The 18,840-nt window shown below is 42.5% G+C and overlaps 1 protein-coding gene across 3 annotated transcripts in view; it reads right to left on the bottom strand.

Moving 5' to 3' along the window:
* The window catches only part of ripor1 (RHO family interacting cell polarization regulator 1), a 315,583-nt gene that overhangs the window by 97,944 nt on the left and 198,799 nt on the right, over positions 1 to 18,840 (bottom strand). For all 3 annotated transcript variants that reach the window (XM_063066805.1, XM_063066806.1, XM_063066804.1), the window contains exon 2: positions 3,039 to 3,165. In XM_063066805.1, the coding sequence (XP_062922875.1) occupies positions 3,039 to 3,139 (101 nt within the window). In that variant the 5' untranslated portion in view covers positions 3,140 to 3,165. The remainder of the gene's footprint in view (positions 1 to 3,038; positions 3,166 to 18,840) is intronic.

Below are 18,840 nucleotides of genomic sequence, written 5' to 3' on the forward strand. Positions count from 1 at the left end.
TAGATATAGGACCAATAGAAAATGATACTGGAGAAATTGTAATGGGAGATGAGGAGATGGCAGAAGAACTGAACAAGTATTTTGCATCAGTCTTCACTGAGGAAGACAGCAGGATACCGGACACTCAAGGGTGGCAGGGAAGAGAAGTGTGCCATTCACAATTACGACAGAGAAAGTACACAGGAAGCTGAATAGGCTAAAGGTCGATAAATCTCCTGGATTAGATGGAATGCACCCTCGTGTTCTGAAGGAAGTAGCTGTGGAGATTGCGGAGGCATTAGCGATGATCTTTCAAAAGTCGATAGATTCTGGCATGGTTCCAGGAGACTGGAAGATTGCAAATGTCACTCCGCTATTTAAGAAGGGGGCAAGGAAGCAAAAAGGAAATTATAGACCTGTTAGCTTGACGTCGGTGGTTGGGAAGTTGTTGGAGCGATTGTCAAGGATGAGGTTACAGAGTACCTGGAGGCATATGACAAGATAGGCAGAACTCAGCATGGATTCCTTAAAGGAAAATCCTGCCTGACAAACCTATTACAATTTTTTGAGGAAATTACCAGTAGGCTAGACAAGGGAGATGCAGTGGATGTTGTATATTTGGATTTTCAGAAGGCCTTTGACAAGGTGCCACACATGAAGCTACTTAACAAGACAAGAGCCCATGGAATTACGGGAAAGTTACATACGTGGATAGAGCGTTGGCTGATTGGCAGGAAACAGAGAGTGGGAATAAAGGGATCCTATTCTGGTTGGCTGCCGGTTACCAGTGGTGTTCCACAGGGATCAGTGTTGGGGCCGCTTCTTTTTACATTGTACATCAACGATCTGGATTATGGAATAGATGGCTTTGTGGCTAAGTTTGCTGACGATACGAAGATAGGTGGAGGGGCCGGTAGTGCTGAGGAAACGGAGAGTCTGCAGAGAGACTTGGATAGATTGGAAGAATGGGCAGAGAAGTGGCAAATGAAGTACAATGTTGGAAAGTGTATGGTTATGCACTTTGGCAGAAAAAATAAACGGGCAAACTATTATTTAAATGGGGAAAGAATTCAAAGTTCTGAGATGCAATGGGACTTGGGAGTCCTCGTACAGGATTCCCTTAAAGTTAACCTCCAGGTTGAGTCAGTAGTGAAGAAGGCGAATGCAATGTTGGCATTCATTTCTAGAGGAATAGAGTATAGGAGCAGGGATGTGATGTTGAGGCTCTATAAGGCGCTGGTGAGACCTCACTTGGAGTACTGTGGGCAGTTTTGGTCTCCTTATTTAAGAAAGGATGTGCTGACGTTGGAGAGGGTACAGAGAAGATTCACGAGAATGATTCCAGGAATGAGAGGGTTAACATATGAGGAACGTTTGTCCGCTCTTGGACTGTATTCCTTGGAGTTTAGAAGAATGAGGGGAGACCTCATAGAAACATTTCGAATGTTAAAAGGCATGGACAGAGTGGATGTGGCAAAGTTGTTTCCCATGATGGGGGAGTCTAGTACGAGAGGGCATGACTTCAGGATTGAAGGGCGCCCTTTCAGAACAGAAATGCGAAGAAATTTTTTTAGTCAGAGGGTGGTGAATCTATGGAATTTGTTGCCACGGGCAGCAGTGGAGGCCAAGTCATTGGGCGTATTTAAGGCAGAGGTTGATAGGTATCTGAGTAGCCAGGGCATCAAAGGTTATGGTGAGAAGGCGGGGGAGTGGGACTAAATAGGATAAAATGGATCAGCTCATGATAAAATGGCGGAGCCGACTCGATGGGCCAAATGGCCTACTTCTGCTCCTTTGTCTTATGGTCTTATAACCTCCTGGAAATGCAATACATCCATTTATTTCCATAGACAGTGTGATCCAGAATTAGGAGTAATATCACTGACGCGTTGCGAAATTTGTTGTTTTGCAGCAACAGTAGTGCAACACATAAAACATGAAATAAATATAATTACAATATGAAATACACATCTATATTAAATTAAATAAGTGGTGCAAAAAGAGAATAAATAGAGCGAAACACACACAAAATGCGGGAGGAACTCAGCAGGCCAGGCAGCACCTATGGAAAAAAGTACAGTCAATGTTTCGGGCCGGAACCCTTCAGAGCAGGACTGGAGAAAAAAGGCTGAGGAGTAGATTTAAAAGGTGGGAGGAGGGGAGGGAGAAACACCAGGTGATAGGCAAACCCTGGAGGGGGAGGGATGAAGTAGAGCTGGGAAGTTGATTGGTGAAAGAGACAGAGACTGTACTCCCACCGTACTTTTTTTTCCCCCATAGATGCTGCCCGGCCTGTTGAGTTCCTCCATTATCTGCAGATTTTCTCGAGATTGTGACAAATGCACTGAAGTAGTGTTCATGGGTTGGTTCATTGTCTATTCAGAAACCTGATGGTGGAGGGGAAGTAGCTGTTCCTAAAATGTTGAGTATGTGTCTTCAGGCTCCTGTACCTCCTCCCTGATGGCAGCAAAAAGAAGAAAGCAAGTCCTAGGTGATAAGGGTCCTTAATGATGAATACCACCTTTTTGAAATGTGTTTCTTCTTTAAAGAAATAAATTCTTCCAAATAAATATGTTGCATTTCAATTGCATTTAAATAATCTGGGACAGCTTGATGCTCTGAAAGACACTATGGGAAAGCAGAACGCTTTGTTCTAAATTGTTGGGTTTCAGCAATGACACTTTCTTCCTGAAAGAACTCATCTGTTGTATGGGAAAGGGAGAGGTGGCCACTGGGAAAAGTGGGGGGGGGGGGGGGTCCTTTCATAGCCAAAGGGTTCTGGGATAGTGGCAACAACGCCTGACATTTTGGTGTCTTCGGGCTCTTGCTGTTGGTCTAACCAGAATCTGTGACTCAGTGCAGGTCACAGCTGTTCTGTTCTCTGACAGACCAGGACCATGATGGTTCAATGCCTTAACAGACAGAATCTTCAGTGCAGCATACCCCTAAAATTTATGGCTTTTCCACATCACTCCAATAAAAATGAAAGTGTTGTACTGGAATTCTGGTTCATTTGTGCGAATGACCAAAGGCATATCCCGTATGCAAATTTCACTAACCTGAATGTTTTGTCCTTTGGCGAAGTGACTCCAGCAAAAGAATGACTCCTAGTAATTCCAGTGCAGAAAATGCGGCGCACCGGCCGCACGGACAGTGACATTGCGAACCGTGTCCCGGCTCAGAGCCCTGGAGAAACAGAGAGGCAATGATCAACTTCTCCCCATCCAGGTTCATACAGCTGAGTCAAAAATATTTATGTAATTACAATCCTTCAGTTTGTCCAAAGGTTTTTGTAAAAAAAACAGAAAGCTATAACTGATTTTATAATTGGCCACAAGGATTTATGTATAAATTAATTAGACCCCGCAATGCAGCTTTATTGCTTGGCAGCAAAACCACACATCATGCATTTCAGGCTTCAATTCTCTCATCAGTTCAATGCAGAATACATAATCAGGCCAGGAAGCAACACAGGAAGGAAGACTGTCTTATTGCAGTACTGTACTGATGGAGAGTTTGCAGTCAACACTTTGAAATGCCAGTTCTTGCTAAGTGAGAATACTGCTTGCTATTTGTTGTACAGTCACATTACACATTTACATTATTCAACACAAGCTTTAAGTGCTGATGACTTACAAGTAGAATGAGCTACATTAGGTACATAACCAAGCATATTCAGTTATGATCCAAAACCTGTCATCAAAACGCGTGGCAAGTCTGAGTGGCCAGGTCTTGACAGCTGTTATTATATGTTGCCTTTTTACATATATTGCTCTAAATCAGATACAGTAAAGAGCCCCAGGGCTGTTTTTGCCAGGGGAGGTAATGGGGACAAGCTCCCAATACCTATTAAAAGCTCCCAATGGCGTGCGGCTCAAGTAGCCTCTGACAACCAAGTCCAGCTCCTGGCCTTCATGTGTGGCTCAGGTACTGAGCCTGGCGGAACCATTTCTACTGACAGGAGAAGGGGCAAAGGCAGGTTATGGTGCCTTAAAACCAGTTGTTTCGGGCCGATGGGGCTTGTCAGCCGTGGTTACAGCTCATCTAGGAGAAGGAAAACTCTTGATTTCAAACCTCAGCTGCCTTCCACTCATGGGGAAGGCTTCAGGAGTAAACCCGAGGGAAAAATCCGGAGCTGGAGTCCCTAAGGCAGTCCTACATTGAGTTGAATGCTGATTGGCAACTCCTGCGACACTGCTGGTACCAAATTGTATCGGTCTCTGCCGTTTCTCTAGGTTCATCAGATGCAGAGAGGGGGAGCTTGCTCTCCATATTGTACTGTTCAGGCTTGCGTATCTAGACAGCTAGGACACAATAACCATGGTCAACTCTGACCGAGGGAGGCCTCTCACACACAAACAGCCTTCAATAATATATGAAGTCCAAAAATTGAATTGAATTGACTTTATTTCTTACATCCTTCACATACATGAGGAGTAAAAATCTTTATGTTACTCCATCTAAATGTACCATGTGCAATCATAGTAATTTATAATAAATAGAACAGTCAATGTAATATAGAGTACACTCAAATCAGCGTGAATTCATCAGTTTGATGGCCTGGTGGAAGATGACGTCCTGGAGCCTGTTGGTCCTGGCTTTTATGATGCGGAACCGTTTCCCGGATGGTAGCAGCTGGAATAGTTTCTGTTGGGATGCCTTGGGTCCCCAGTGATCCTACAGGCCCTTTTTACACACCTGTCCTTGTAAATGTCCTGAATCATGGGAAGTTCACAACTATAGATGCGCTGGGATGTCCACACACTCTCTGCAGAGTCCTGCGATTAATGGAGGTACAGTTCCTATACCAGGCAGTGATGCTGCCGGTCAGGATGCTCTCAATTGTGCCCTTGTAGAAAGTTCTTAGGATTTGGGGGCCCATACCAAACTTCCTCAACCGTCTGAGGTGAAAAGGGGACTGTTGTGCTTTTTTTTCACCACATAGCTGAAAGACACCCAAATGCTTATTGGACACGACAGATCAATAAATCAATCTGGATTTCTTAACTGACAAGTACTTTACAGACTGGCACGTGTATCAAATAAGGGAAACAGTAGCTGAGCACCGGAGAAACAAAACTGGGACTGCTCTGCCAATCTCCACTGAGTTTGCAAGAGTGACCCCACACGAACAGTCGTTCCAACTGATATCCTGAGAACATCAACTCCCCATCATATTCCTACCTCTCTGCCTTTGTCCTCTTACACTGTTCCAGTGAAGCCCAACAACTTCCACTCAACCAGGCTTCTGCTCACAATCTCAAATCATTGTCTTCCTGACTGGGCTCGGAGCTGGCTAGCCCTGGTGCAGGAACAGGAAATGCTGGGGGAGCTCAGTGGGTCAGTCAGCATCTGGAGAGGGGACAGGGTTGACAGTTCTGGTCTATTACCTTCCATAGCTGGGGAGCACGTTAGCTTGATTTCTCTCTCCATCGATTCGGCCTTGCTTGATGAGTGCTTCCAACATTTTCTACTAAGCCTCAGATTTCTAGTGTCAGCACTTTGGTGCTTTTCAGTCCCTTGCTGCTTTCGCTTCACAAGATTTTCCTCTCCCCACAGACGCTGCCTGACCTGCTGGACTTTTCCAGCATCCTCCTTTATTCAGACCTCCAGCATGGGCTGTGTTCAATTTCTCTCCTCTCTAACCTGCCTCTATTTACACCTCCTTCAAACACGTTGGCTGCCATTTACAAGCTTCCTCCAGCCTTAGTTGATTCCAGTCTGCACCATCTTGGTCTTCACCCCATCATATGTTTTTCTTTATTCACTCCACCCTCTTTCCCCTTCTCAGAAACTTTACAAAAAATGCTTAGTTTCTAAATTCTCCCAATTCTGAGTGAAGGCTGTCGACCTGAAACATTAACTCTTGTTTCTCTCTGCACAGGTGTTACCCAGCTTGATGAGTATTTCCAGCCAGTTGGAGCCAGCAGTCAGGAAACCACAGAACAAAAATCCTCTCACCGCCAGCCCTTGTTACACCACACATCTCTGCAATAACAGAAGGTCCATGATGAGACTCCAGAAAATACGAAACACTGCCCCCCTATCTCAGCAACACCCTTGCCCTCATTTTCAATGTGCCAGCACAATTTTTGGACAACCCGTGGGGCCAGCTGAGTTATCTGCTGTGTTGCTAAATTGCCTGCAGTGGCAAATCTGAAGGCTCAAATCAGCTCTGCCTTTGCAAAAACCCTTTGAATTAACTGGAAGACAGCAATGTCAGTGTTCTCTCAGGGCTAACATCCTCAGCACCGAGATTCCAGTTACACGGTCAGCTCCATTAGGCACATCACCGATACCAGATTCTCAAAGGCAACCAGCTTTACCACGGGAAGAGATTATCGGGTATCTAATCTAAGTAGGGACCTAGATTATCAAACCCATGCTCTGTGCAAACTGAAAGAAATTAAACTTTTCCACTGATTCTTGGGCGTTTCTGGCCCACAAAAACTGAAAGTGAGGTTAGGGGCACTCACCGAAAACCTCAAGTACAGCATACTAGCCACATGTCTGCTGCATTAGGTAGTGCCTACGCTGTCTGGGGTAGAGGGTGATGTGGTGCAATGGCAGAGCTGCTGCCTCACAATTCAAGGTTCCCAGGTTCAATCACGACCTCTGGGCACATTCTCCCCCCCTGACCACATGGACCTCCACTGAGTGTTCTGAATTCCTCCCACGTCTCAAAGACAGGGAACTAGCTGTAGTGACTTGGCCCTGATGTGCAAATGAGTGATAGAATCCGGCGGGGTTTGATCGGAACATGAGGGAAAATAAAAAGGATTTGTGTAGGATCAGCTTCAGCTTGGGGCGCCTGATAATTAACATGGACTCTATGGCCCACAGGGCCCGTTCCCATACTGTGCGACTCTATGAATCTGGGATTCCCACATTGGCCTCATTAGCTGCCTCAGAAATCACAAAATTGAAGCGGAAGCAAGTAGTCCCAAGGGACCACCAAAGAAAGAAGAATTCCTAAATTATGTTTTTATTTGAGAGAGAGAGTAATTACACCAAATTCTATAATTTAACTTAAATATACAAATTATTCGAGACTTAACGGCGGGAGTATGTTATCTCTTGCCACAAGCACCTTTCTTACATATGTTCAGGAAGTTTGAGTCAACAGGAGATACACTACAGTTCATTTTGCTGTTATTTGAAATACATAATTTCAGCAGTACTGGGAGAGCCCTTTCAATAACAGTAATGAAACAAGTGTAGCCTTTCATTCCCACTTTAATCTTTTTTTAATTTTCAAACTCTCTACTTCTCTGTTCTCTGAGTCGGTGTTTCTATATACAGAGTATCATCTATAAAGACCTATGGTTGGTCAATAGTCTGCCTATTATCACACATTATCAACACTGCAAAGTGGAACACAAAATATAAAAAAAAATAAACTTACTTCAGTTCAGTTACACAAGACAAAATCTGGTGATATATGAAGACCTGCTATTTACTCCAGGAGAAAAGGCTCCGTTACATTTAATGCCATGATCATGGTTATAAAATTTTTTAAAATCTGAGCAACAGATTTCACTGAACATCCCAAGTTACTCTATATGGGATTTTGGACAATTCTACAAATGTAATGAAGACAGAAGCCTCAATGACTCAAAGCCGTAAGAAATCTTCCCTTCTCAAGAGTATTAATAGCAGTGCTGTGCCCCAAGGGTTAGATGGTTACTATTTGTAATCCACACAGAGAAATTGTCAGGAAATTTCTGATGCTTCCTGAAGCACAACAGGGCAAAGACCCAAGGGAGATATAAACAATGCAAAGAAAAATTTACATAAAGTAAACTATTTTAATTCCAAGTCCTCTCAATCTACCATTTAAAATGAAAAGTACTCTGTCTTGTCTGTAAGGGTTTTAGGTTCCAGTTGTGTACCCCTGTTCAGATTGGTTCCTGTGTTCCCACTCAACAAATTAACCACATAGACCCATGAGACAAGAAATGCCTGGCCTTTAAAGAGTTAATATGTAGCTTATGACACATAATCCCTTTAAGGCATAAAAACACAAGTGGAAAAATGGTCTGGAAAAATAGTTAACTAATTTAAAGACTGCATTACATAAATCAGCGTGGGCACGTGGCCAAGTGGTTAAGGCATTCGACTAACGATCTTAAGGTTGTGAGTTCAAGCCCCAGCCAAGGCAGCTTGTTGTGTCCTTGAGCAAGGCACTTAACCACACAGTGCTCTGTAATGACACTAGTGACAAGCTGTATCGGCCCTAGTGCCCTTCCCTTGGACAACATTGGTGTCGTGGAGAGGGGAGACTTGCTGCATGGGCAACTGCCGGTCTTCCATACAACCTTGTCCAGGTTACGTGAGGAGGCTATGGTTATCGGGGTGTGACAGGGATTGGTGTTGTAGCTCAAACTGTTCACAATCTATATCAATCACTTGGGAAGGAACCCAAGTGCATTGCATCAAAGTTTTCTGAAGAGACAAAACTGGGTGACGTGCAAGCTGTGAGGAAGATGTAACTGGCTTAAACTTTTTTTTAAACTGGTGAGAGACTGAAAAATATTGGTGTTGGATCTGGTGTTCTTGTACATGAATCACATCAAGTTAAATGCGCAGTGCATTTAGAACAAGTCTACAACCCAGGAACCCAATCATCCAGGCCATGTTCTCATGCTCTCTTCTCACTGCTTCCATCAGGAAGGACATACAGGAGCCTTAGGTCCCACACCACTAGGTTCAGGAACAGTTATTACCCCTCAACCATCAGGCTCCTGAACCAGCATGGATAACTTCACTCACCTGAACTCTGAACTGATCACTGAATATAACCTATAGACTCACTTTCAAGGACTCTAGAACTCATACTCACAGTATTATTTTTTGGTATTTTCAAGACTTGTCTTCTTTTGCACATTGGCTGGCTGTAAGCCTTTGTGTGCAGTTTTTCATTGATTCTATTGTATTTCTTCATTGGATGCCTGCAAGAAAATGATTCTCTGGGTCGTATTTGGTGACATATATAAAGGCGTCTGTTAGTCTTGCGGGACCATGGATCTACGCTGGGAAAGTCTTCACTCTCTAGGGCGCAGGCCTGCGCAAGGTTGTATGGAAGACCGGCAGTTGCCCATGCTGCAAGTCTCCCCTCTCCACGACACCGATGTTGTCCAAGGGACAGGCAAGGGCCGATACAGCTTGGCACCAGTGTCGTCGCAGAGCACTGTGTGGTTAAGTGCCTTGCTCAAGGACACAACGCACTGCCTCGGCTGGGGCTCGAACTCACGACCTTCAGGTCACTAGTCGAATGCCTTAACCACTTGGCCACGTGCCTACATATGTTTGGTGACATATATGTACTTTAAATTTACTTTGAATTTAGCATGAATAAATGACATCTAATAAAGCAGACTGAATGTTTTGAAGTGTTAACTAAAGTAGCAGAGAAGGGGAATAGTCATGGATGTTATTTCTATGGTACTCCAGAAGGTATTTGAGAATGTTTCTTAGTAAAGAGGCTGTCAACTGAAGTTAAAGTTGATTGAGCCAGAAGAAAATTATTGAGCTGGCTGAGAAAACGGCTAAGCTGCCAAAGGCAAATCAGCAGTGATAATGGCCACTTAAACAAATTGGGAGGACTTAATAAGTGATTATCTGTGTGGAACCACAACCCCTCATCAACTACTGACAGCAGGGAAGGTGTTCAAGTTCGCCAGTGATGCAAAGTGACAACGCAGTACTTGTGCTGCAGAGTAGAAGGAAGGATCAAATTATATGAATATTAATAAATTAGGTGATTGGCAAATCCTTTGCAAATTGGCCTTAGTACAAGCAGAGGTTAACCACATTGAAAGCAAATAGGATGGGACCTTCAGAAGAGGCTGAAGAATGCTGGTCTCTGCATTGAGTGTTTGGAAGACAAGCATGTAGGAGTGTTTCAACCACTATACATAAATACCTTGCCTGAACAACGAATGGTTTTTAAATCACCACAGATACATATTACCCAATGATATACAAGATGATATATTCCTCAAGGATGTAACACAAATTCACCCATATATAACAGGGCTCCAAGAGTTAAACTATTAAGAAACATTACAACAAAAACAATCCTGTATTCAGTAGAACATAAAAGACGAAGGGTCATTTGACTGAGGGTTTTCTGCAGAACTCACAAAGAATTGATAGGGTGGACAGAAATTTTCCACAGTTTAAGGTTGCAGGATCTGAGGACAAAACCATTAAACTGGGGCCAAGCCATTCAACACAAAAGCTAGGAAATATATCTTCAGGAAAACAGGTATTAGTAAGCATGGAATTCTCTCCAATACAAAACAGTGAAAGTTACATCCTTTTAAATTGATGGACCGTCTTTGCTGGTTAAGAATATTAAAGACCATCAAGCCATGACAAGTGTTATCATTCACTAAGCCAAAATGGATCAATTCATCCTTTCAATGAATGAAAAGGAGAGAATGAGATAGAAATTGGTTATATTAAAAAAAACATTTCACATCATGAGTTTTTTGTTACCAAAAAGGCGGATGTGGTCTGCACTGGAGTTCCCCAAAGGTCAGCGCTAAGTCTGCCTCTTTGCTTAGTATCTATTGGTAAATTCAGTATTTAAGTGTTTACGGCAAAATCTCTAAATTTCAAAACCAGAATGTGTGACAAATTGTAAGGTAGGTAAGAGCAGGAAGAAACAGTCTTGCTGGTGGGATGGGTGAAAACATGGCAAATTAAACTGCTGAGAAATGTGAAATTTGATAGGAGGAATGAGAAGAAGCATTATATAAACCAGTGAGCACAACTCTATAAGATATACAAGAACAGAGGGATTTGGAGGTATACGTGCAGAGATCACTGAAAGTAGCCAAGGCGTTTAAGGAAAAGGGTTCAGGTTTTAGAAAGAGATGCAATAGCATGCTGGAGCAAGGAAGATATTCCGAGTCTTTGTAAACTCTGACTTATACATAACTGCAGACTGTGTTCACTACTGTGTACCACGTTTTCGCAAAGATTGAAAAGCTTTAGGGAGGAGACAGAAGTTATCAAAACAATTATAGCGATTAGAAGATTAATTGCACAGGTAAATTGGGAAAAAAACGTTGAAAGGGATACAATAAGGATTTGTAAAACCCTTGAAAAATCTAGACTTGATAAAAACAGAGAAGCCATTTCCAAAGACAAAAGGAGAGAAACCATTCCAAAGATGTTAGGAGACAAACTATTCCCAAAGATGGAAGGATCAAAAACTAGGGGACATAGAGCATTCCTCCTAGATTTGATGGAAGTCCATCAACCCAAACACCAACTTTGTTTCTCTATCCATAGATGCTGCCTGAGCTGCTGCGCGTTTCTAGCAGTTTCTTTTTACAGCATCTGCAGTTTCTGTCTGCTTTTAGAACAAAGGTGATTGGCATAAGAACCAATACCAACATGAGGAAAAAGTTAACACAGTGTGTGATTAATGTCTGGAATGCACGGCTAGGAGTAATATTTCATTAATTTTTGAAAGGTAAGAATTTACAGTGCTACGGGAGAGGACAAGGTAGTGACACTAAACAGACTGCACTTACATACAATCAGTATAGGCTTAACAGGCTATACAGACATCTACTACATTATAACCACTATGTACAGCATTAAGGGATTGAATAGCCTAGATCTTTCCACTATTTTTAACGTCTTAAAAGGGAGCCACCTTCATTCACATCTGTTAGGATTTGGTGTGTACAGCTAGATGGTTAAGTTCTTACACACAAGCCATATACTTCTTTAAAAGGATTACCAATATGCAGTAAAAATCAAACCGACCCATCATGTAAGTAAAGAATGAACATCAGGATAGGAGCAAAGTAACAGAAAACCCAGTGCTAAGCAATCAACCTGTGATTCACACTGAATGGAACTCAGAGTCAAAGTAACCCCTACACACAGATGAAACCCAAAACATAAGCCGTCAAAAACTAACCTGGAAAATATTCAAAATATTCAACTAGGGAGTTGTCCGGAGTGAACTCATAACTCACTTTAGGAATAAATTACAGATCTCTTAGCCCACCAACCTTTCATATGAACACACGGTCATCGAGCGTTCAGCAGCATTTGGGCCTCTATGGAACAGTTTTATGATTAAATGCTAAAGTAATATTTTATACTCAAACTAACACAGCTCTCATGTTAGCTCCTTGCTATAGTCCAAGATAGAAGGCAGGTGGTTGGACTATTCCCTGCAATGCCCAAGGCTTCAGTCCTGCTCTTTTCCACACAGGAACAGTCACGGGGACAGGCTCACTCTGATCAACATCAATGGGTCTGCAGTTGAGAGGGTGAGTTGTTTCAAGTTCCTCAGTATACGCATCACCGAAGATCTCACCTGGACTATACATATCAGCTACCTGGCAAAAAAAGCATAACAGCATCTCCTCTACCTCAGGAGACTGAAGAAGATCAGCATGGGCTCCCCAAATCCCCAAGATCTTCTGCAGGGGCACCATTAAGAGCATCCTGACTGGGTGTATCACCACCTGGTACGGGAACTGCACCAACCCTGATCGCTGGGCACTGCAGAGTGGTATGAACAGCCCAGCGCATCTGTGGATGTGAACTTCTCTCCATTGAGGACATTTACAGCAGGTGCAGAAAGAAGGCCTGGAAGATCATCAGGGACACCGGTCACCCCAACCGTAAACTGTTTCAGCTGCTGCTTCCGTCTGGCAAACGGTACTGCAGCATTAAAGCCACGACCAACAGGCTACGGGAAAGCTTCTTTCCACAACCCATTACACATAAATTCTCCTGTATGTACATTATGACAGACTCATAACGCAAAGCTTTTTACTCCTTCACGTTGTGGGATGGATGTAAGATTTAAATAAATTCAAATTCATCCTGTCTACCACCAGAGAATGAAGGAGTAGCCCATGGCCAGTTGAGTATCTAAACCAATGGTCCTTGGCAAGATTAAGCTGGTCGATGGCAGATTTTGGACAGTTAGCAGCTTATACGGTGGAGTAGAGAAGGAGCCTAGAGTTCCTAAAGTTTCCTTCGGCATCACAGGAAATTGCAACAAAGGGTTGTGCAGTAGCACGGCTGGTGGGGTGTTGCCTCACAACTTCTAGTGACCCAGGTTCAATCCTTACTGACTTTGGTGCTGTCTGCATGGAGTTTGCACGTTCTCTTTGTGACCATGTGTTTCAACTAGGTGCTCTACACCCCAAAGACATGCAGGCTGGTAGGTTAATTGCTCACCGTAAATTGCCTCTTTTGTGGTAGAATTGGCATTGATGAGCATATGGGGAGAATAAAAATAGAGATTACTGAATGCTTAGTGTAAATGGGTGTTTGACAGTTTGCAAGGATAGGGTGAGCTGAAGGACCTGTTACATATCTGTATGACAGACAATGGCCATGAAGCCTGCAGCAATTCAGTCTGTGACATTGGCTCTCCAAAGTAAAATCTGTATAAACCAAAAATAATTAATGAAATCATAACACCAACTCTGGCTTTTATAGGACATAGTCCATGTAAAAATGCAGATGCCTTCTTCACAAAGCTGCTTTTGGGCCTACACATGCTCACCATATATAATAAATACAAGATAAATACCATCCACTCAACTTAACACCTTACACAATGGTAGGTACGTTAAGTAGATAGGAAGAATTTGACTGCATCAAACAAAAAACAAATATAACTGAGGTGGTAAATGGAATATAATCAACCCTTGGAATTTTAAAAGGATAAAACAGAATTCTTCAAAAGCCAGATGCAAGTGCAGAGACTTGAAGGTCCACGTGCATATATCATTGCTAGTCATGTTCAAGTACAAACCAATACATGTTAGGGTACTCTGCTGCATTTGACACCTAGGACAAGTGCAATAAAGATTTGAGAATCCAGTAGCTTTGACACTTTGTTCCTATTAGACTGGAAAATGTTCCTGTTATTCCTGTTATTACTACAGAACACTTCTTCCCTCATTTTTAATACGTTACACAGAGGCACAATAAATTTTCCACTGTACCCCCTAAATTTAAAAGGAGCATGGGAAACGGAGTCTCAGTGAATCCCAGATGTCATACCATCTGGATTTTTAACAAAAGGATAATGGATTACCAGACTTTTACTTCCATTAAAAAAAGCAGCAATTACACTTCACTGTTCGACCCCTCTGAAGCAGTTCTGGTCTCCACACCTCAGTGAAGGCCTACTATAGCATAGTTTTACCAAAACGATGCCTGGATTCCAAAGATTAAGTTACTGGGAGAGATTATGCAAACAGGTTCCTATTCCCAGCAAGACTTCAGGATTCGATCAAAGTTTCCACGATATTAAGGGGAGGTAGTAAGGCAAAACAATACTTGCTGGAGTCTAGGAATGAGTGCAGGTCTCAATTTTGAGGTCCTTTCAAGAAATTGAGAAAACTCCTTTATGCTAAGTTTAGCAGAGATTTAGAATATCCCTACCACAAACAGCAATTGACTCTACACCAATTGCTGTTTATAATTTTAAACTGGGAGAGAGTGATAGATTGTTATAAACCAAAAGGTGTTCAATGACTACAGGACATCATGAATGAGATAATAGGATATTATTATTTTCTTATATTCCCTTGCAACACAAAAAGGAAATCATTTGGCCCATCAAGTATACTGGCTCTCAGAGAAATCACATCAGCCTCATTCCCCACTAACTGCCTGCAGTCCATTCCTTCATGAATGCCCGTTAATACTGCCTCTCACCGATCTTCGTACCACCCACCTTCACAATAGATAATTTACAGCAGCCAACTAAGCCAGCGGTCTCCAACCACCGGGCCGCAAAGCATGCGCTACCGGGCCGTGAGGAAACGATATGATTTGGCGATATGAGTCAGCGCACCTTTTCTCATTCCGTCACCCACTGTTGAGCTTGAACGCACGCAATCTCATTACGCATGTCAGTGCGGGAAGGAGATCAACTCCTTAAGCTTGCAAATGACAGTGGGCTGAAAAGTATTGTTTGACAGAACATCTCTGCTGGCATTCTGGATCAAAGTCAAGGCTAAATATCCTGAGACAGCCACGAAAGCACTGAAAACGTTGCTATCTCTGCAATGAATGCAACGAAAACTAAGTTGCGGAATAGACTGGACACAAGGAACCCCCTTCGAGTATCGCTGTCTCCCATCACCCCTCGATAGGACCGTCTTGTTGCAGGAAAACAAGCCCAGGGCTCCCACTGATTCAGCGATATTGGTGTGTTGCAATGATTTTATATGTTCATACGGGGAAAATATGTGCTGTGTGTTTAACATCCAAACGTTACTTAAAATGTTATGATGCTATTGACTTATAAGTGACTTATATAACCATCTAACAATTACAGCACAGAAACAGGCCATCTCAGCCCTTCTAGTCTGTGCCGAACGCTACTTTCACCTAGTCCCACCGACCTGCACTCAGCCCATAACCCTCCATTCCTTTCCTGTCCATATACCTATCCAATTTTTCTTTAAATGATAATATCGAACCTGCCTCTACCACTTCTACTGGAAGTTCGTTCAACACTTACTTTAAGCTCCCCTGATAATTGACATCACTATATTCATGCGAGGAAAATATGCACTGTGTGTTTAATATTAAATTCGTTAGATAAACCCTTTTAGAAACGAAATTGAGTGTATTAGCCACTTATCACTGATATTCCGGTCGTGATTAACACCACCCCCCCACCCCCGGTACAGAATCGCCAAAAACGATTTGTAGAAAAAAAAATCAGCACGTACACGCATGCGCACTGGTGCTCGTGCAAGGCTTCATGGTCATGGTAGTTTTTCCTCGGGGTAAACACAACGTATTTGACTGCTCCTCTTGTCTGTTGGCAACCCTACACCCCATCCCCACCCCACCGGTCGGCCAGTCCGCAAGAATATTGTCAATATTAAACCGGTCCGCAGTGCAAAAGAGGTTGGGGACCCCTGAACTAAGCCATCAAATAATTCATTTTGCATTGTGAGAGGAAAGGCCTAAACAGAGTGGATGTAGAGAGGATGTTTCCCATAATGGGCGAGTCCAGGAGCAGAGGGCATAGCCTCAGAGTAAAAGGATGTCCCTTTAGAATAAAGATGAGGAGGAATTTCTTTAACCAGTGGGTGAATCTGTGTAATTCATTGCACAGATGGCTGTGGAGACCAAATTATTGGGTACATTTAAAGCAGAGGCTGATAAGTTCTTGATTAGTAAGGGTGTCAAAGGTTACAAGGAGAAGGCAAGAGAATGGTGTTGACAGGGATAATAAATCAGCCATGATGGAATAGTGCAGCAGACCTGATGAGCCAAATGGCCTAATTCTGCTCCTATGCGTTTTATGGAATGGAAGCCTCTGGGGAAGTGCAGACTACATACAGATAGTCCAAGAAGTCAGAATCACTGGAGCCCAGAGAAGGCTACACAACTAACAAATCCAATGTACCACCCCAATAATGTGACTACACTTCATCAATAATTCATAAGGTTGCTGAGGACAAGATACAGGACTGTCTGGTTTTTACAACCAGGAACAAAAAGCCTACATATCATGATGCTGGAGTCTGTGTGGAATGAACAGTTGCAGACAATGACTTTCTCAATATTAGTTACCTCTGGATACCTTAGCAAAGCCTTAGAAAATCCAAAAATTGAGTAATTCGAGGATATGAGCCAAAGCTAACCTCCTCCAAAATATTGCTACGCCTAATACGTCAGCTCAAAAGACTTCTCACTCTACTTTCCACAGTAACAAAAAATTAAAATAAAAACAAAAATCTGTACATATTTTAACTCCAAATCCCTTCATATCTATTTCTTTAAGAGTTACGTTTAAAAGCTCATAAATCACTGCAGCCCATTATGGGATGCTGCCCAACTGGAAAGCTTAATATTCTGCACTAAATACATTAATACAACAAGAAGCCAGTCAGAATGGGAGTCTGAAATGACCAACACTAACATACATTTTTTGATGATATCCAAAATTGATCATTTTTGATCTCATCTTTTAAAAATGAAAGACATTTTGTTGAAAAGCTCTCCTGAAAGGAGACGTAAGCATCAATAACTATGAAGCATGCTGATACCAACTGTCCAGAAGATGGAACCAAGGTTTCCACTTCCAGCATTAAGAGCTGCTTTACCTTTGGGTCTGAATGCATCCCAGTAAACTGAAAGAAATGGCAGAGGTTATAGTAGAGGCTTTGGTGGTAATTTACCAAAATTCTCTGGATTCTGGGCAGGTCCTGGTGGATTCAAAGAAGGCGAATGTCATATCACTGTTCAAAAAAGGATGTAGGCAAAAGGCAGGTAACTATAGGCCAGTTAATTTAACACCTGTAGTTGGGAAAATGCTTGAAGCTATCATTAAGAAATACAGCAGCGAGGCATCTGGAAATAAATAGATCTATCAGACAGATGCAGCTTGGATTCAGCAAAGACAGGTTCTGTTTGACAAACATACTGGAGTTCTTTATGGATATAACAAGCACAGTGGATAGAGGGGAACACATGGACATTATTTACTTGGATTTCCAGAAGGCGGTCAATAAGATGCTACATGAAAGACTTATCCATAAGATATGGATGCATAGAGTTTGGGGTGATGTATTAGCATGGATAGAGGATTAGTTAACTAATAGAAAGCAGAGTGTTGGGATACATGGGTGTTTCTCTCGTTGGCAATCAATGGTGAGCTGTGCGCCACAGGGGTCAGTGCTGGGCCCACAACTGTTCACAACATACATTAATGATCTGGAAGAGTGGGCCCTGAGGACTGTACCTAATTTTGCTAATGATACTAAATTGAGTGGAAAAGCAAATTGTGCAGTGGATACAGAGAGTCTGCAAAGAGAAATAGATAGGTTAAGTGGATGATCAAGGGTCTGGCAGATGGAGTACAATGTTGGTAAATGCAAGGTTGTCCACTTTGGAAGGAAAAATGAAAGAGCAGATTATTATTTAAATAGTAAAATATTGCAGCATGCTGCTGTGCAGAAGGACTTGGGAATGTTTGTGTATGAATTGCAAAAGGTTGATTTGCAGGTGCAGCTGGTATCAATGTTGGCCTTCATTGCTAGAGGGATTGAATTTAAGAGCAGGGAGGTTATGCTGCAACTGTATAGGGTACTGTTGAAGCCGCATCTGGAGTATGCATGCAGTTCTGGTCTCCTTACTTGAGGAAGGATTTGGAGGTGGTGCAGAGGACGTTCACCAGGTTGATTCCAGAGATGAAGGGGACATAGCCTCAAGATTTGGGAGAGTAAATTTAGAATGGAGATGAGGAGGAACTACTTTTCCCAAAGAGTGGTGAACCTGTTGAATTCTCTGCCCAATGAAGCAGTGGAGGCTATCTCAGTAAGTATATTTAAGACAAGGTTAGATAGATTTTTGCACAGCAGGGGAATTAAGGGTTATGAGAAAAAGGCAGGTAGGTGGAGATGAGCCCATGGTCAATTCAGCCATGACCTTATTGAATGGCGGAGCACACTCACTGGGCCAGATGGCCTACTCCTGCTCCTATTTCTTAAGTTCTTATGTACTTAACCACAACATGAACAAGAGTAACTGCTTTGAGCACAGTAAACAGTAACATCAGTTTCTTAAACAGGGACTCAGGATCGGGGATGACACAATGCAGCTCAGATGGCTGAAGGTGGCAAGTGAAAGGACAGTAAATAAGTTGTTGTGGCTTTTGTTACACTACACATATCAGAATCAGGTTTAATATCACCAGCACACGTCATGAGATTTGTTAACTTAGTAGCAGCAATAGAATACAATACATGAAAATATAGAAAGAAAAATAAATACATTACCGTATATATATTTTAAGTAGATAAATTAAAAATAATGCAAAAACAGAAATAATAAAAG

Source organism: Mobula hypostoma, chromosome 14 (assembly GCF_963921235.1).
Source record: "Mobula hypostoma chromosome 14, sMobHyp1.1, whole genome shotgun sequence".
Taxonomy (NCBI): Eukaryota; Metazoa; Chordata; class Chondrichthyes; order Myliobatiformes; family Myliobatidae; genus Mobula; species Mobula hypostoma.